We start from the raw sequence: 20206 nt of genomic DNA, 5'->3' as shown, positions 1-20206 counted from the left end.
CCAGTTAGGTTCTCTATTGGACCAGTTAGGTTCACTACTGGACCAGTTAGGTTCTCTATTGGACCAGTTAGGTACTCTATTGGACCAGTTAGGTTCTCTATTGGACCAGTTAGGTTCTCTATTGGACCAGTTAGGTTCTCTATTGGACCAGTTAGGTTCGCTACTGGACCAGTTAGGTTCTCTATTGGACCAGTTAGGTTCTCTATTGGACCAGTTAGGTTCACTACTGGACCAGTTAGGTTCTCTATTGGACCAGTTAGGTTAGGTTCTACTGGACCAGTTAGGTTCTCTATTGGACCAGTTAGGTACTCTATTGGACCAGTTAGGTTCTCTATTGGACCAGTTAGGTTCTCTATTGGACCAGTTAGGTTCTCTACTGGACCAGTTAGGTACTCTATTGGACCAGTTAGGTTCGCTACTGGACCAGTTAGGTTCTCTATTGGACCAGTTAGGTTCTCTATTGGACCAGTTAGGTTCTCTACTGGACCAGTTAGGTACTCTATTGGACCAGTTAGGTTCTCTAATGGACCAGTTAGGTTCTCTATTGGACCAGTTAGGTACTCTATTGGACCAGTTAGGTTCTCTATTGGACCAGTTAGGTTCTCTATTGGACCAGTTAGGTTCGCTACTGGACCAGTTAGGTTCTCTATTGGACCAGTTAGGTTCGCTACTGGACCAGTTAGGTACTCTATTGGACCAGTTAGGTTCTCTATTGGACCAGTTGGGTTCGCTACTGGACCAGTTAGGTTCTCTATTGGACCAGTTAGGTTCTCTATTGGACCAGTTAGGTTCTCTATTGGACCAGTTAGGTTCTCTACTGGAGCAGTTAGGTTCTCTATTGGACCAGTTAGGTTCTCTATTGGACCAGTTAGGTTCTCTATTGGACCAGTTAGGTTCGCTACTGGAGCAGTTAGGTTCTCTACTGGACAAGTTAGGTTCGCTACTGGACCAGTTAGGTTCTCTATTGGACCAGTTAGGTTCTCTATTGGACCAGTTAGGTTCTCTATTGGACCAGTTAGGTTCTCTATTGGACCAGTTAGGTTCTCTACTGGACCAGTTAGGTTCTCTATTGGACCAGTTAGGTTCTCTATTGGACCAGTTAGGTTCTCTATTGGACCAGTTAGGTTCTCTATTGGACCAGTTAGGTTCGCTACTGGAGCAGTTAGGTTCTCTATTGGACCAGTTAGGTTCTCTATTGGACCAGTTAGGTTCTCTACTGGAGCAGTTAGGTTCTCTATTGGACCAGTTAGGTTCTCTACTGGAGCAGTTAGGTTCTCTATTGGACCAGTTAGGTTCTCTATTGGACCAGTTAGGTTCTCTATTGGACCAGTTAGGTTCGCTACTGGAGCATTAGGGAGAAATGAAAACCACACAACTGAATCATTTAGGGGGAAAAATGCCAACGTGTATATTGTAAATAAAAATATTTATTTGTACAATGAGCTCAATATGAATTAAATACATCAATAGTACAATAGACTTAGATATCGGCCATATATCCTGCCTATAGTTTACTAGGGTCACCCAACTCTATCTTAATCCGAGGGTCTCTCAGATGTCAACGCTCAAAGTTCAATAGCAATACAATAAACATGAATCCACAGAAAAACACAACCCAATTCACAAATACGGACTTTTCCCTCAATTAATATCCAGTTCTCTCAGTTTTATACAACTTCTCAACATTTTGAAACGTAGTTTTTCTTCATGGAATGGAGGTAGCTATTCACGTTACGTTCTAGCTCTTTTCTTTTCAGAATGTTGGCGCCAATTGGTGTATAACTTGAGGTTAGGAGACGGACTAAGAGAATATTGAGTTTTGATTGGCTCAAGATAAACTGCTCGTCATGCAGCTTCTGACAGCTAATTTGTAATAGCTGTCAACTTAAACATATTAATAGCAATATACTATAATATGATTGGTTACTGGAATCCCACGAGTAACGATAAGTATTCAACATTAGTTAACCTGCGTTACACAAGCATTAACATCTGCTAACCATGTGTATGTGACCAATAAAATTTGATTTGTACCTCCCACTTTTGCCCTCAGAACAGCCTCAATTCGTGGGGACATGGACTCTACAAGTTGTTGAAAGTGTTCCACAGGGATGTTGGCCCATGTTGACTCCAATGCTTCCCACAGTTTTGTCAAGTTGGCTGGATGTCCTTTGGGTGGTGGACCATTCTCGATACACATGGGAAACTGTTCAGCGTGAAAAACCCAGAAGCTTTGTAGTTCTTGACACACTCAAACTGGTACGCCTGACACCTACTATAATATCTCGTTCAAAGGCACTTAAATCATTTGTCTTGCCCATTCACCCTCTGAATGGCACACATACACAATCCATGTCTCAATTGTCTCAAGTCCTAAAAATCCTTCTTTAACCTGTCTCCTCCCCTTCATCTACACTGATTGAAGTGGATTTAACAGGTTAAATCAATAAGGGATTATAGATTGACCAGGGGAAAGCTGTCATGGAAAGAGTAGGTGTTCTTAATGTTTTGTACACTCAGCGTATAATGTCTTGCACAACATTGACCAAACAGAATATCAGAGAGGTCAGGACAGCTTAGACAAATAAATGTACTTTTTTTTATTGAATATTGTTCCACTACAACAGGGTTTGACAAAACAACTAAATCATTCATTTTTTCCTGAAGGGCGATCCTTTCACAGAAAGGACAATGGATACTTAGTTGCAGACATACAGTAAGGGGTGCGTGTAGAAGCTAAGCCACCAAAGGAGAGAGTTTAACAAAATGCTAAGGTTTTTCAGGTTGTTCTTCTGGTTTTATGGCGGTGCACCTGGACACACACTGGCTTTATACAGCATAGAACATCAATGATCTACCAGAAAAATATTTCAACTTGTGAACAAGTCTTTGTTTGCTCGGATACCCAATATTAATAAGTATAAATTATAAGAGTAAAAAAAGAGAAGCTAGGTACATGTCGTTAGAAATAAAATGTTACAGTATGCGCTTTTACTTTGAAATCACACAACAATATCAATTTTATAAGTGTATTCATTATTACACATTTCTTTCCAACAATCACGTCTTGCTGCCTTGGCCTGATCTGTGGTTCTAGATCAAGACACCTTGCTCTGTGGTTCTAGGCCGACGTGTCCAGCTGATGAGACCAGCTGTGAAGAGAAGTGGAACTGTCAGGTCTCTCCACTGTACCACAGCAGAACTGTTTCTAGAAGATTCTAAAAAAAGGTTCTAGAGCATACGTAGCTCCCTGGAGCAGCAATGGAAGAGCTCAGCTAGAATGTTGATCCAAAACAATTACTTAACTGAGGGACATAGTGGTCTATAATTCCAAATACATCATGAAGTCGCATTTTGTTTATTACTCCAGAGATATTAGGTAACACAAATGAGGGTAGGATTACAAATGTACATGCATAGTGTACTATTACCATACATGTAATGAAGAGGTTTAAGAAACTGACACGGCCTTCTCAATAAGGTTTTACTGAGTGGGGAAGAAATGCAAAAGTACTGTGTGAAAGACATTTGGAAGACAAACTCTACTTTCCATTTCTATTGAGAAGGTATGGTTTGGAGATGTATTAGTTAGAACTCTAAGAGAATAGATCATTGGGGGAAAAGAAGAACACAAAGAGGCCAGACAGCCTTGTCTGGATCCACACACAGTAAGGTATAATACAGCCATCTTTATATGAACATGACTTGTGTAGTTGTGTGTTTCAAACCTTGTGAAAATTGTTTAGCTCTTGGCCAATTAACTGAGCAATGTAAAAATCATTAGGCATCAACTTTCTTCAGCTACTGTAAGATGAAATGAGACTATCGCTGAGTTAAAAAAAAAGGGCACAATATTTAAAAAAAAAAGTGAATGTGATTTCACAGGTTTGTAATACTGTCACATAAATGTGCACTGCTTATAATACTGACTGACATCAACCGCACACAAAGAATAACTTTTCAAAAAAATACAATGCATCTCATTGTTCTAAAAATGCTCCATTCCAAAAATATTACTTAAAACTTCCAATTAGCTAAAATGATTAAATAAAAAGTAACAAAAATGTTGTAACAAGTTCCAGTTTGAAATAATAAATTGAGACAGAACAAACACGACAACCCCCAAAACTAACAAAGACAGCTGAGTGAATAATAATATCATAATGTTTCAGCATACAGAAAGAAAAGTCTAAATCCCAGTTTGAGAGCTGGCCTAAACATGACCAAACTCCATTTTGTCTGTGTGTGGATTACGTCTAGGATTTTCTCAGCTCTGCACACACAGACAGGTGAAGGCATGTAGAAACTCATCCTGCCCCAAGCAACAGAGCAGACCTTAAACAGCCAATGACGTCGCCCGTTCTCCACGTGGCGTGACAGGAAACTAACTGTCACAGATTCAAATATGTCTGTTATAAGGATGGTAGGATAGGGATGGTAGATGACATCATTATAGAGGTAATCCCCTTCAATGATTACTGGTTAATAAACAGACTGTTTGAATAATGATTTTTAAAGTCTGATGTCAATGATTAAATACCAAATATACTGCTGACCAACAATAAAGGTAGAGGGGAGCCTTATGACATAAAAACTGATCTCTGTGATTCGTGTGGGCAAGTGTTGCTAAGCGAGAAGCTGGGATTGATTGTCAAGGCACGGTTGTGGTTCAGGATTTGCATAGGTGTAATGAAGGCATGTGGGGTGTGTTCCTAATTTCAGTCTACTCCCCACACTAGCAGACAGCTCTACAGAGGAACTGTTGGCACATTGCACTTCCTGGCAAAGAGAGGAGAAATGGCGTGTCATGTCTAATCTCAGACTAGCGCATGCTGGATTTGGTTCTGGGCTCCGAGATGATGTCATATCATGTCATAAATACTACATACTGGAGACCGAGGGAAGGGAGATGCAGGACATCATCAGTGTTTCTTCTTCTGGATCAACCTCTATATTCTGGATTCATCCAGATCCTGCTCATTGTGACGTCATAATATCCTATCATGGACTCACACAGCTGTATCATTTCATTGATTGGTTACACACTACAATAATAATAAGTGAACATGACGTTTTATCTTTAGTTTAATGCAACTTGTCTTTGGTTCATAGCACAAATAGCTTCACTATGTATTTTTGTAGGGGAAGGAGTGGGATCTACTCTTCATGGCAGAACATTTGGATATTGGCTGTGTGTGTTTTATGGTATGTGTGTACTGCGTTAGTAAAGTCATAGTAGGCAAACACAAGACGTTGATTTTAGTTTTCTGTGAAAGCATTATTTTGCTTAGCACACCCAAGGTTCAGATCCAAAAAAAACATTCTGGATAAAGTACATGCTTTGGAAACACAGAAGGTCAGAGGTTGTATAAATAACAGGGTGATGGTGAGATATTCCTTGACGTTCCTTAAATTTTCCCTTTACTCTCCCAACCAGAGTGTCACTGTGGACTATTATCAGTCCGATTAAAAGATGCTGTCAGCTTTTCTGGAAACCCAGAAAAGGTTTATCCTTTTATTTTTTAAATATTTGTTATTATACCCCCGTTTTGCCAAAAGATTCCTCTGAAAGGGCTTTCGTTATCAGTTATCTGTCTCTCAGGTGTTACCATGGTTACGTTGACTGGTGATGTCATTCTGGTGGATTATAGGGCTTTTAACCTCCATCTGACTCTTCCCAGTACGGTGCAGATGGCTGTTATGGCTGACAGGTTATGGCAACAGACAGATAAACCAAGCATCACCTCTCCAAACCTCAAACGCTCTTCTCTCGTCCCATTCTGTTTCCTGAGGCACCTACAGGTCTGAGCAGTGGAGGCAGGGGTCATGAGGCCACCCTTTTTTGCCTCCCCCATCCATCCATCACACCACAAACTCTGGGACCTCGTCGCTGGTCAGCTCCAGAGAGAAGTACTTGCTGGTCCTCTTGATGGGGAAGCCGTCAAGCTGATCACCGCGGATCCCGGCGCACTGCTCGGCAAGGTTGCCCTGGTAACCACTGCTGTCGCTCAGCTCCTGGGCACAGCCGAAGGTGTAGCTGTGGGCGGTGTCCTGGCATAGCTCCGCCCATTGGAGGCAGCCCTTCTGGTAGAGACGCACATCGTCCAGGGATTGGCTGTGGCGGTCCGTCGATGTCTGAGGCTTCCTGCACACCGTCGTCTGGGGAACAGAAGGAAAACGAAACAATCAGTAAATGTATTCCATTTTTTTTACAATGTAAAAACTGCTGTACTTGCCTTTTCCCTTACTATTTCTAGCCAGAGAGCAGATATTTTTTGTGAAGGTTTTACTTGACAATTTAAAGGAATAAGTGATCAAAATTGATCAAAATTTAGTTCAATGCACTGATTGTAATTCATTCTGGATAGGAGGGCCTGCTAAGTAACTCAAATGTAAAATGTCAGTACTAGGGATGCAAATTTTGGTCAATGTTGATGCAAAGTAACCAACCCTCATTAACCCGGTTAACAAACGGCTAAATTTGTTCCAAATAGTTAAATGACCAATAAAAAAATACAAGGAACAGACATGTTTCATTATAGAGCTTACTTGAATCATGCAACAGTAGCAAGCCAATCGTCTCACTGTCAAAAGACTGGTATTGAACATACAACTACTGTAACGAAGCAGCCAATGTAAAACATTTCCAACATTTGCCAAAATGCAATTCCCAGGAAAACACTGTTCTACACAGCGAACCAGATGCCAGCAGCTCCATATGTGAGAGATGAAAACATCTGTTAGAAACATAGAATGAGGGAGACTCTAAAGATGCAACAACTAGGATGGGGGTTGCTAATATGACTAGGATTGTGTTGCTAATATGACTAGGATTGTGTTGCTAATATGACTAGGATTGTGTTGCTAATATGACTAGGATTGTGTTGCTAATATGACTAGGATTGTGTTGCTAATATGACTAGGATTGTGTTGCTAATATGACTAGGATTGTGTTGCTAATATGACTAAGATTGTGTTGCTAATATGACTAGGATTGTGTTGCTAATATGACTAGGATTGTGTCTTTGGCTTCTGGACAACAAAATAGAATTCATATGAATACCAATAGCACAGGTCTCACTGACCAACCGGTGATTTTGTTGTGCTCATGTAGCATATGCTGTGTGCGTGTTATAAAGAAGATGCATGACGAACTAACGACAATTCACAGGCATCCATTTAATTCCATTACGCAAATTCACCTATAGGCCGATAAGCATGACCGGTAAACGGTTAACTGTTAAATCTTTTTTGGGATAGGGGGCAGCATTTTCACTTTTGGATGAATAGCGTGCCCAGATTTAACTGCCTCCTACTCAGTCCCAGATGCTAATATATGCATATTATTATTAGTATTGGATAGAAAAGACTTTGAAATTTCTAAAACTGTTTGAATGATGTCTGTGAGTATAACAGAACTCATATGGCAGGGAAAAACCTGAGAAAAAATCCAAACAGGAAGTGGGAAATCTGAGGTGTGTAGTTTTTTAACTCAGCCCTATCGAATACACAGTGGGATATGGGCCAAGATGCACTTCCTAAGGCTTCAACTAGATGTCAACAGTCTTTAGAAACTTGAATGAGGCTTCTACTGTGAAGTGGGACCGGATGAGAGCTCTTTGAGTCAGTGTTCTGGCAGAGTGTCACAGCCTCATGACGCGCGATCACGAGAGAGTTAGCTCTCGTTCCATGGCTTTTCTACAGACAATGGAATTCTCCGGTTGGAACATTATTGAACTTTTATGATAAAAACATCCTAAAGATTGATTCTATACTTAGTTTGACAAGTTTCTTCGACCTGTAATATAACTTTTTGAACGTTTCGTCCGACTGGACCAGATCACGCTTTTGGTTTTTTTAACGCCCTAACAAAAGAAGCTATTTGACATAAATGGACATAAATGGACATTATCGAACAAAACAAGCATTTATTGTGGAACTCCGATTCCTGGGAGTGCATTCTGATGAAGATCATCAAAGGTAAGTGAATATTTATAATGCTATTTCTGAATAATGTTGACTACCCAACATGGCGGATATTTCTCTGGCTGGTTTTCATCAACATTTATAATGAGTATTTCTGTGAATTCATGTGGTTCTCTGCACAATCACAACATGTTTTAGAACTACTGAACGTAACGCGGCAATGTAAAATTCGATTTTTTTGAACGGGGTTCCGCGAGACAGGTTAACATCCCTAGTCAGTGCCAAACAGGATAAACTGTCACTGACCTGAGGAAGAGACTCAATGCTCTGGCCTCTCATCTTCACAACGGTCTCAGAGGAACTGGAGGTGGATGAGCTGACGTCCTTCACTATGAGTCCTACAGTGCAGACAGAGGATGACATTCATAAAAACAACAACTAATACAACACCATCTGTTGACCACCCAACCAAATACAATTCAACCAGTCTCACTGAGATAGGAGGTTGTCCTAAATGAGTGAATGAAGACAGCAAGACAGTAAGAGGTTGTATGTACCAGAGTATCCATTGGTCTGGACTGGGTAGAAAAGCTAAGACAGTGGTTGTATGTACCAGAGTATCCGTTGATCTGGTCTGGGTAGATAAGATAAGACAGTGGTTGTATGTACCAGAGTATCCGTTGGTCTGGGTAGAAAAGCTAAGACAGTGGTTGTATGTACCAGAGTATCCATTGATCTGGTCTGGGTAGAGAAGATAAGACAGTGGTTGTATGTACCAGAGTATCCGTTGGTCTGGTGTGGGTAGATAAGATAAGACAGTGGTTGTATGTACCAGTGTATCCGTTGGTCTGGTGTGGGTAGATAAGATAAGACAGTGGTTGTATGTACCAGAGTATCCGTTGGTCTGGTGTGGGTAGATAAGACAGTGGTTGTATGTACCAGAGTATCCGTTGGTCTGGTGTGGGTAGATAAGATAAGACAGTGGTTGTATGTACCAGAGTATCCGTTGGTCTGGTGTGGGTAGATAAGACAGTGGTTGTATGTACCAGAGTATCCGTTGGTCTGGTCAGGGGACATGGTCAGCATGTCCTCGGTGATGTGGATGCACAGGTCCCGGTTCAGGTCCAGGGTCAGCTCATGGAGCTCCTCATAGTCTTTTGGGTCGTCCACTAACATCTCAATCTCTGGAGGGAAAGACAGACACTAATATTAACCTCTGGGGGGACGGATAGTCAGACAGACACTAATATTAACCTCTGGGGGGACGGACAGTCAGACAGACACTCATATTAACCTCTGGGGGGACAGTCAGACAGACACTAATATTAACCTCTAGGGGGACAGTCAGACAGACACTAATATTAACCTCTAGGGGACAGTCAGACAGACACTAATATTAATCTCTGGGGGACAGTCAGACAGACACTAATATTAACCTCTAGGGGGACAGTCAGTCAGACAGGCACTAATATTAATCTCTGGGAGGACAGTCAGACAGAAAGACACTAATATTAATCTCTGGGGGGACAGTCAGTCAGACAGACAGTAATATTAATCTCTGGGGGGACAGTCAGTCAGACAGACACTAATATTAATCTCTGGGGGGACAGTCAGACAGACACTAATATTAATCTCTGGAGGGACAGTCAGTCAGACAGACACTAATATTAATCTCTGGGGGACAGTCAGACAGACAGTAATATTAATCTCTGGGGGACAGTCAGACAGACACTAATATTAATCTCTGGGAGGACAGTCAGAGAGACACTAATATTAACCTCTGGGGTGACAGTCAGAAAGACACTAATATTAACCTCTGGGGGGGACAGTCAGACAGACACTAATATTAATCTCTGGGAGGACAGTCAGACAGACACTAATATTAATCTCTGGGGGGACAGTCAGACAGAAAGACACTAATATTAATCTCTGGGGGGGACAGTCAGACAGACAGAGGGCCCGTGATGATCACTAGTGGAGCAGGGGAGAAGGCATGACAAAAAAAAGTTTGCATGCGCGTCCCTTGCCGTGTGCGCGCGTCCCTTGCCGTGTGCGCGCGTCCCTTGCCGTGTGCGCGCGTCCCTTGCCGTGTGCGCGCAACCCTTGCAGTATGCGCGCATCCCTTGCCGTGTGCGCGCGTCCCTTGCCGTGTGCGCGCGTCCCTTGCCGTGTGCGCGCAACCCTTGCAGTATGCGCGCGTCCCTTGCCGTGTGCGCGCGTCCCTTGCCGTGTGTGCAATTGATTGCCTTACCATCATCGTCCAGCATCCGCTCCTTGCCTCCGCTCTCGACCCCCGAGGTGTGTGAGCTCCCATGGCTAGTAGTTGAAGAGCTGCAGGTTCTCAGGGCCCTGTGTAGGGCCCCTCCAGGGGCCAGGAAACTGTCTGTCTCCACCCCAGAGGTTCGTGAGCTGCTGTGGCTGGCGGTGGAGTGGCGAGAAAGGCGTTTGAGGTGAGACACGGTGCTGCCGGCGCTGCTGCCGCTGGCCCGGGAACGCTTGTCTAGCCCGTCCATATCCAGCTCCAACGCATCGCTGATGTACGACTCACGGTACTGCTTCTTGTCTGGAGAGGACGGATAGACAGAGAGTTAGACACAGCAGTACCACAGATAAAGAGCCTCACAGGAGCTGGTCAGAATAGAGAATTCACTCCTAAGGAATCATGGATATGCCCTACAGGTATATGTGGCGGCAGGTAGCCTAGTGGTTTAAGAAAGTTGGTCAGGTAACCGAAAAGGTAGCCGGGTCAAATCCCAGAGCAGACTAGGTTAAAAATCTGTCTGTGCCCTGAGCAAGGCACTTAACCCTAATTGCTTCTATAAGTCACTCTGGAAAAGAGTGTGTGCTAAATGGCTAAAATGTAAATATCAACATTACAACTGGCTAAGGGAAGGAATGCTGAATTACACAGAGACACCAGGAGAATCCTGGGAGTCAAATTTCTCCAGTATGGCAAGATGGCAGCATGGCCAGGTAGGTGTGTCCAGGTATGTAATGTACCTTCGTTCTCCTCCAGCCTTCGGACTTGTTTGAGAACAGGCTGCAGGTTCATGTAGAGGCGATGGCTGTTGCTGAGTAACTGTAGGAGGTGGCGGGACCGCAGGGGACAACCGGTGTAGTAGATCAGTTTACGGGCCGACGGGAGACCATCCGGCAGGATCTCAAACTTCTTACCCTGAAAACAGACAAGAGAGAGAGGAATAGGAGTTAGAATCCTTGTAGGATATCTTTATGCTATCTATGCTATCTACACGTCATCCAGCTGATGTAACACTATGATCATGGAAGATCTTGGTGTCTGAGATACTAATGGAGCGACGATCCTGTGTGATTCAACAGACACCAGTGTGAGTGTTGCATCTTTTTGAATGATCAGTTTGTTTGCAGAGGGATATACATGAGAGGATTCAGACACTTTGCCAGAGAGCCAGATATCCCCACAGGCAAAAACACACAATGGGGGGAGGAGGGCGCAGAACCGTCTCTTCTTTGAAAACTATTCTGCGGCACTTCTTACAACCACAACAAGAGCTGAATCTCAAGATTCAGGGACACAAACCAAACTGCAGACAAGTTTCAAAGTTTTCTTATTTGTTTATTAGAGCTTACATGAGCTTTTTTAGCAGCAGCTACTCTTCCTGGGGTCCACAAACAACACAAAGCATGACAAGTAACAAAACACTGATACAGTGATAGACGAGGACAGTCACGCAAACTCAAAATACGATAAGCAATAATACTAAAAAATACATGAGCATTAATAAAAATATATATGAACAATAAAACTAAAAAAAGTGTGTGTGTTAGAGTGTCTGTGTGTCTCTACACAGTCCTCGCCGTTCCATGAGATGTTGTTTAATCCGATTTTTAAAAGGTCATTTTGCTGTTTGAGTAATTGGAGATAGAAGGGAATTGCATGTGATCATGGCTCTGTATATTACGGTGCACTGCTGTGAATTCAATTTTAACATTCTGATCAGAATGTTAGTTGATTACGCAGACAAAAATCTGGAATTTTCATCACAGTAATATTTATCGTTAAAAATAAGAGAAGCAGTTCATCTCTTTTCAACACTCAACCAGGAAAGAATGGCATGCATGCTGTTGTTGTTGTTAGTTCTGTATATGCAGTTAAGGGCGAGGCGTGCTGCTCTGTTTTGAGTCAGCTGCGGCTTTGTTAGGTCTTTCTTTGCTGCATTTGACCACAGTCTAAACAACTAGTACCGTTGATTTGTGTCAAAAACAGAATTCAGATCAGAAGACATGTATTTAACCTCTTTTGTTTTTCCCAAGAAAGCTAAGGTAACTGAGCTAAACGACTTCCGCCCCGTAGCACTCACATCCGTCATCATGAAGTGCTTTGAGAGACTAGTCAAGGACCATATCACCTCCACCCTACCTGACACCCTAGACCCACTCCAATTTGCTTTACCGCCCAAATAGGTCCACAGACGATGCAATCTCAACCACACTGCACACTGCCCTAACCCATCTGGACAAGAGGAATACCTATGTGAGAATGCTGTTCATCGACTACAGCTCGGCATTCAACACCATAGTACCCTCCAAGCTCGTCATCAAGCTCGAGACCCTGGGTCTCGACCCCGCCCTGTGCAACTGGGTACTGGACTTCCTGATGGGCCGCCCCAGGTGGTGAGGGTAGGCAACAACATCTCCTCCCCGCTGATCCTCAACACTGGGGCCCCACAAAGGTGCGTTCTGAGCCCTCTCCTGTACTCCCTGTTCACCCACGACTGCGTGGCCACGCACGCCTCCAACTCAATCATCAAGTTTGCGGACGACACAACAGTGGTAGGCTTGATTACCAACAACGACGAGACGGCCGACAGGGAGGAGGTGAGGGCCCTCGGAGTGTGGTGTCAGGAAAACAACCTCACACTCAACGTCAAAAAAACTAAGGAGATGATTGTGGACTTCAGGAAACAGCAGAGGGAACACCCCCCTATCCACATCGATGGAACAGCAGTGGAGAGGGTAGCAAGTTTTAAGTTCCTCGGCATACACATCACAGACAAACTGAATTAGTCCACTCACACAGACAGCATCGTGAAGAAGGCGCAGCAGCGCCTCTTCAACCTCAGGAGGCTGAAGAAATTCGGCTTGTCACCAAAAGCACTCACAAACTTCTACAGATGCACAATCGAGAGCATCCTGGCGGGCTGTATCACCGCCTGGTACGGCAACTGCTCCGCCCTCAACCGTAAGGCTCTCCAGAGGGTAGTGAGGTCTGCACAACGCATCACCGGGGGCAAACTACCTGCCCTCCAGGACACCTACACCACCCGATATTACAGGAAGGCCATAAAGATCATCAAGGACATCAACCACCCGAGCCACTGCCTGTTCACCCCGCTATCATCCAGAAGGCGAGGTCAGTACAGGTGCATCAAAGCTGGGACCGAGAGACTGAAAAACAGCTTCTATCTCAAGGCCATCAGACTGTTAAACAGCCACCACTAACATTGGGTGGCTGCTGCAAACACACTGACACTGACTCAACTCCAGCCACTTTAATAATGGGAATTGATGGGAAATGATGTAAATATATCACTAGCCACTTTAAACAATGCTACCTTATATAATGTTTACATACCCTACATTATTCATCTCATATGCATACGTATATACTGTACTTTATATCATCGACTGCATCCTTATGTAATACATGTATCACTAGCCACTTTAACTATGCCACTTTGTTTACATACTCATCTCATATGTATATACTGTACTCGATATCAGCTACTGTATCTTGCCTATGCTGCTCTGTACCATCACTCATTCATATATCCTTATGTACATATTCTTTATCCCCTTACACTGTGTATAAGACAGTAGTTTTGGAATTGTTAGTTAGATTACTTGTTGGTTATTACTGCATTGTCAGAACTAGAAGCACAAGCATTTCGCTACACTCGCATTAACATCTGCTAACCATGTGTATGTGACAAATAAAATTTGATTTGAACCTCTTATTTTTAGCACTTTTCAACTGATATCAGGGGACCTGCAGACGAGTCGTGAGGTCTGTGGGTGTCCTAGAGAACAACAACCGGCAAGTTTGTGTTCGTGAGAGTCTCACCTTTACACGGAGGGGTCATACTAGTGTGTAGGCCAAACTGTTTGGACGCTACAGACAGAAGTTGGCAGATCAACTGAACCAAATTCAGACGAGTTCCATGCAGAAGGTCAAAGCGGAGAACACCATCTTGTTCGTGAGAGTCATCTTTCTATAGAGGGGTCATAATAGTTTGTTGGCCAAACTGTTCGACAACACAGATGATTTTGTGAAAACACAGATTTGCGGGATGTCTCATGGTCTAACAAACACAGCTCTAGCTCTGTCATAGCAGATGCACGACATAAAACAGATCTCTAGCTTAAACTGACATGTTGATTTTTGTATTTTTTTGTTTTGTTGTTGTACTATTCACCTGCTTGATAGTGTGTTTGGTGTTAACAGATGTTTGTTTTCTGGTTGACCTGAACATTGACTAGTTGGCAACTTGCTATCCTCCCAAGGGGTAGTTTCTATCCATGACTAACGCCAGTAATATGACTCAGGTTATTACTAAACCAACTAGAGTGTATACCAATAGTGTTGGTTCTGTAACATCCAGTTGTATCGATCATATCGTCACTAATGCTGCAGAGCTTTTCTACAAAGCAATATCAGTTCGCATTGGCTGTAGTGACCATAACAAGGAAAGCCAAAGTGCCAAAGTTTGGATAATTATTAAAGAGATCATACAAAATGTTCTCAGGACTCTTTTGTTGAAGATGTAAAAAAATGTATGTGGGTCTGAAGTGTATGAGGAAGTGAATCCAGATGTGAATGAGGAAGTGAATCCAGATGTGAATGAGGAAGTGAATCCAGATGTGAATGAGGAAGTGAATCCAGATGTGAATGAGGAAGTAAATCCAGATGCAGCACTGGAAGTATTTGTAAAATGATTCATGCTAATGATTGACAAGCATACACCTGTTATGAAACACGTGCCACCTTTCCAACTAGTTAGTTCATCCAATTTATGCCCTGCTAGAGCTGCCCCGGGTCAAATGTAAGTATTGTTATTGTAAAGTGGAAACGTCTAGGAGCAACAACGGTTCAGCCGCAAAGTGGTAGGCCACACAAGCTCAACAGAACTGTCGAGTGCTGAAGCGCAGAATGTGTAAAAATCGTCTGTCCTCAGTTGCAACACTCACTACCGAGTTCCAAACTGCCTCTGGAAGCAACGTCAGAACAGGAACTGTTCATCAGGAGCTTCATGAAATGGGTTTCCATGGCCGAACAGCTGCACACAAGCCTAAGATCACCATATGCAATGTCAACCGTCGGCTGGAGTGGGGTAAAGCTCGCCGCCATTGGATTCTGGAGCAGTTGAAATGCGTTCTCTGTAGTGATTAATCACGCTTCACCATCTGGCAGTCCGACGGACTAATATGGGTTTGGCAAATGCCAGGAGAACACTACCTGCTCGAATACATAGTGCCAACTGTAAAGTTTGGTGGATGAGGAATAATGGTCTGGGGGTGTTTTTCATGGTTTGGGCTAGGCCCCTTAGTTCCAGTGAAGGGAAATCTTTACACTACAGCATACAATTACATTCTAGACAATTCTGTGATTCTTGTGGCAACAGTTTGGGGAAGGTCATTTCCTGTTTCAGCATAACAATGCACCCGTGCACAAAGAGAAGTTTGCACAAAAGGGCTTTATTACAGACAGAAATACTCAGTTTCATCAGCTGTCCGGGTGGCTGGTCTCAGATGAATATGCTAGATGAGGAGGTCCTGGGCTGGCAAGGTTACACGTGGTCTGTGGTTGTGAGGCTGGTTGGATGTAGTGCCAAATTCTCTAAAACAACATTGGAGGCAGCTTATGGTAGAGAAATGAACACCGGCAAATGCTCCCCTTCGATGGGCAATGGCACGCTGGAGAAATGTGCTCTTCACAGATTAATTTAGGTTTCAACTGTACCGTGCAGATGGCAGACAGCGTGTATGGCATTGTGTGGGCGAGCGGTTTGCGGATGTCAATGTTGTGAACAGAGTGCCCCATGGTGGCGGTGGGGTTATGGTATGGGCAGGCAACGAACACAATTGAATTTTAGCGATGGCCATTTGAATGCACAGAGATACCATGATGAGATCCTTGTCATCCCATTCACCCGCTGCCATCACCTCATAATAATGCACGGACCCTTGTTGCAAGGATCTGTACACAATTCCTGGAATCTGAAAATGTTCCAGTTCTTCCATGGTCTGCATACTCACCATACATGTCACCAATTGAGCAAGTTTGGGATGCCCTGGATCGGTGTACGACAGCGTGTTCCAGTTCCTGCCGATAACCATCAACTTCGCACAGCCATTGAAGAGGATTGGGACAACATTCCACAATCAACATCCTGATCAACTCTATGCGAAGGAGATATGTCGTGCTGCATAAGGCAAAGGGTGGTCAAGCCAGATACTGGACTGGTTTTCTGATCCACGCCCCTATCTATTGTGCATGGGAATACTTTGGAACAGATTTCCAAAATTGAAATCAATTTGAGATGATTTTCTGTAGTTTAAACATTTTCTGTCCAACAATAAAAAATTAAAAAATTCAACTTGTGGTCCCGAATAAAATCACCTGCGGGCCCCTGCCTTTTGGTAGTGAATTGACTGTAGCAGCTAGGGGTAAGACCCAACAGAGAAGACGAGCTCTGTGTCACTATTTCCACAACTATAGTCTGTGTAGGAGCTGAACTTTCACTAACCACTGCCATAAGTCAAGACTGGCTTCAAGTTTCAAAGACGTCACCGCTGGGATCATGAGAGAAAGAACCAGAACTTCCAGAAAGAGAGAGAGACTCCCCTAGGCCCTCAAAGTGCCTAATGACGTCCGACTTCTGACATTTCCTTGCCACAATCCTAACAAGTATCGCGATACTGGCATCGTCTCAGCCTTACCTCTTAGTATATACCATCTCCATGGCTCTACTCACCACAAATACCAGTTTGCCCACATTGGTCCAGGGGAAATCATACAGGAGCTCTTTCACTGTCCCCACGTTCTGAGAGAAACAGAAACATGATATAAATCGTCATAGAAACCATACATATTAATAACACATGACCTAGACACATTTATCCCTCACAGCCACCCTTCCTACTGTACCTGAAATATTTGGATCCCACGCAAGGTCAGTCCTAAAGTCATGGAACCCTCCACATCCTTTTTGTCCTGGGGAAGAGATAGATGTTTATTAGTAATGATATGTTTGTGTTTGTGTGTGTGTGTGTGTGTGTGTGTGTGTCCAGGTTGACCTCTGACCTTATAGAGTCTGTAGTAGTGGACTGTAACATCATCCAGCTGGGCACACTCCTTGATGTATTTGAGATGAGCTTCTGAGGCGGTGAGGGAAAACAGGTCTTTGTGCATGTTGGGGATGTGTCTCAGGATGTAATCCCGGCCTCGCTTGGCCCTCACCTGCAAGAGAGAGACAAATAGGCTGGTTTCAGTGAGGTGACAAAGGAATTCTCTTATACAAGCATCTCAGTAGAGTGAACTCCATCTGCTGGTTCTGATGTCAGCTCACTGGTAGAAGGAAGGAAGGAAGGCTTGCCAGTTGGGTTAATGGAGGTTGATGAAACCCCCGCCCAGGGGAAGACAGATGCTTCATATACTGATATTACATTCCAAAAGGCGTCGTCCACCTTATTTCCTGTACATTGAGTATACAAAACATTAAGTACCCCTGCACTAGCCATAACATAGATTTCACCTGGATTCACCTAGTCAGCCTATGATCCCTTATTGATGTCACCTGTTAAATCCACTGCATTCAGTGTAGACGAAGGGGAGGAGACCGGTTAAAGAAGGATTTTTAAGCCTCGAGACAATTGAGTCATGGATTGTGTATGTGTGCCATTCAGACGGTGAATGGGCAAGACAAAAGATTTAAGTGCCCTTTGAACAGAGTATGGTAGTAGGTGCCAGGTGCACCGGTTTGTGTCAAGAATGGTCCACCACCCAAAGGACATTCAGCCAACTTGACACAACTGTGGGAAGCATTGGAGTCAACATGGGCCAGCATCTCTGTGGAACGCTTTCGACACCTTGTAGAGTCCATGTCCTGACGAACTGAGGCTGTTCTGAGGGCAAGGGAGGGGGAGGGGGGAGGGTGCAACTCAATATTAGGAAGGTGTTCTTAAAGTTTGGGATACTCAGTGTGTAGTGCACTACTTTTGTCCAGAGCCCTATGGACCATGGTCAGAGTAGTGCACTATATAGGCGATAGGGTGCTATTTGGGAGGGACCCACAATCCCACTGGACTCAGTTTCAGGTCTGGATTTGGGGCGTTTCTCCAGAACCCAGCCACTCACTCAGAACCAGTTAGAGAACACCCTGGGAGGATGTATTTATGTACCATTCCTGAATGTACAACCATTTCCTGACCCTATGGCTTCAAAGTGGATATGGGACCAATGGGACGGCAACAGACTAATCACAGGAAGTGGTTGGTAATTAGAGGGGTGGGGCACCGTCGTGTCCGGGAGGGGAGGGGGGCATGTCGAATAGGAGAGGAGAGGCAGCAAGTTTAGCCAGCTCGCATGCAGATCATTTCTCTAAAGAGTCAACCGTGCTGTGTGCCACTACCAGGGACGAAAATAAAACTAGCGTCCTAGATCCAGCATGTTCCAATGAGGTAGCATCCTCAAATTGTTGAAGCTCAGTGATTAATGAAACTGGCCACAGACCTACATTCAGGCTGTGTGCTAGACTACACTTAGCTGGTCCCAATTTACTCCTTATCCCTTTTCCCTCGGTCCTAACCCTTCCATGTTTTCATATCTGTAGCAATATGGTGGAAATTTCAACACTACACTGACTATACCCATTTTCAGGTCTGCAAACAATGAAGGGTTATGGGGGCTAAGGGGGATGGAGAGGAAGGCCATGATACTGCCTGGATACTACCAATCAATCACATTTATAAAACCCTTTTTAAATGAGCAGTTGTCATAAAGTGCTTTACAGATACCCAACCTAAAACAAAAAAAAGAGCAAGCAATGCAGATGCACAGTGAAAAACTCAATTTGGTATTGGTTAGGTCAGAAGGATAGATCTACTTACCCATGGAGGGAAGTAGGCCTCAGGTTCAAAGTACTTTCCAAAGTGCTTGTTGCGTTTGAAGTTGCCCAAGTCGGCCTGGAGGGCGAAGGCTGCCAACAGGAAGTAGGCCTCTTCTCTCTGCATACACTGCGATAGCAACACCTGTTTCCTCAGGTGCCAGTAGTAGTAGTACCGGGCTGAGCGGTCACTGGAAGTGAAGAGAGAAGAAGACATGATACAAACACATCCCACTAGGCTAGATCACCATTCTCAGGTTCCTGTAGTACAGTAGGAGAAGACATTACCCTGGGGATAGGAGACGTTACCCTGGGGGAGGAGACGTTACCCTGGGGGAGGAGATGTTACCCTGGGGGAGGAGACGTTACCTTCGTAACGTACTTACTTAATCCTTTTAACCCCCATTGGGACCTTATGCCACAATGAGCTCCCTCACTTTTCTATCCTCGTCCTCAGAAACACGTCATCATATTAGATCTAATCAAGCAGCTTAAGTATCAATCAATCCAAACCACTTATTCAGAATGATTTCACACTTATCTCTGATTGTTAAACTTAAGTATGTGTAAGAGGAGATTACTCACAGAATTGCATACAGAATCAAATAGTAATTTATAGGATCTCTGTGGGACTACTTGCCTTATTAATCTCCCATTCTCAACGTAATATTGAGCCCTGAAGTGGATGATCATAGGAGGCCCAAATTGATCGATGCCCTGCAAACAACAAGATACAAATGAAAAACACTAGCAAATCAAACCATCAAGACAGTATATTCATTCTACAAATATAAAATCAAAAAACTTCCATCATGACAGCGAAAACAACAGCAGTTGCTCACAAATTTGAATTGAATTTTGACTGTCTGTTGGGGGGGTAATCTTGCAAATCTTGAAACCCTGATAACTGTTGAAACGATAGTTTAATAAACGATTCAGTCGGTGCCATAGAGTCATACAGTTAAAGTCGGAAGTTCACATACACCTCAGCCAAATACATTTAAACTCAGTTTCACAATTCCTGACATTTTATCCTAGTAAAAAATTCCCTGTTTTCGGTCAGTTAGGATCTCCACTTTATTTTAAGAATGTGAAATGTCAGAATTATTATTCTGAGAGAATTATTTATTTTAGAT

General features: G+C 43.6%; 1 protein-coding gene across 1 annotated transcript in view; it reads right to left on the bottom strand.

Moving 5' to 3' along the window:
* Positions 1 to 2585: 2585 nt before the first annotated feature.
* The window catches only part of LOC112256937 (FERM domain-containing protein 6-like), a 49059-nt gene continuing 31438 nt past the window's right edge, over positions 2586 to 20206 (bottom strand). The window contains exons 5-14 of the mRNA XM_042325198.1: positions 19711 to 19787; positions 19075 to 19261; positions 17270 to 17425; positions 17114 to 17179; positions 16941 to 17009; positions 10927 to 11101; positions 10178 to 10489; positions 8973 to 9110; positions 8233 to 8324; positions 2586 to 6159 (exon numbers count right to left, since the gene is read on the bottom strand). Coding sequence (XP_042181132.1) covers positions 5863 to 6159; positions 8233 to 8324; positions 8973 to 9110; positions 10178 to 10489; positions 10927 to 11101; positions 16941 to 17009; positions 17114 to 17179; positions 17270 to 17425; positions 19075 to 19261; positions 19711 to 19787 — 1569 coding nt within the window. The 3' untranslated portion in view covers positions 2586 to 5862. The remainder of the gene's footprint in view (positions 6160 to 8232; positions 8325 to 8972; positions 9111 to 10177; positions 10490 to 10926; positions 11102 to 16940; positions 17010 to 17113; positions 17180 to 17269; positions 17426 to 19074; positions 19262 to 19710; positions 19788 to 20206) is intronic.

The sequence above is a fragment of the Oncorhynchus tshawytscha genome, linkage group LG08 (genome assembly GCF_018296145.1).
Source record: "Oncorhynchus tshawytscha isolate Ot180627B linkage group LG08, Otsh_v2.0, whole genome shotgun sequence".
Classification (NCBI taxonomy): Eukaryota; Metazoa; Chordata; class Actinopteri; order Salmoniformes; family Salmonidae; genus Oncorhynchus; species Oncorhynchus tshawytscha.
The sequence above is the reverse complement of the archived record's forward strand: the minus strand, read 5'-3'. Positions and strand labels throughout refer to the sequence as shown.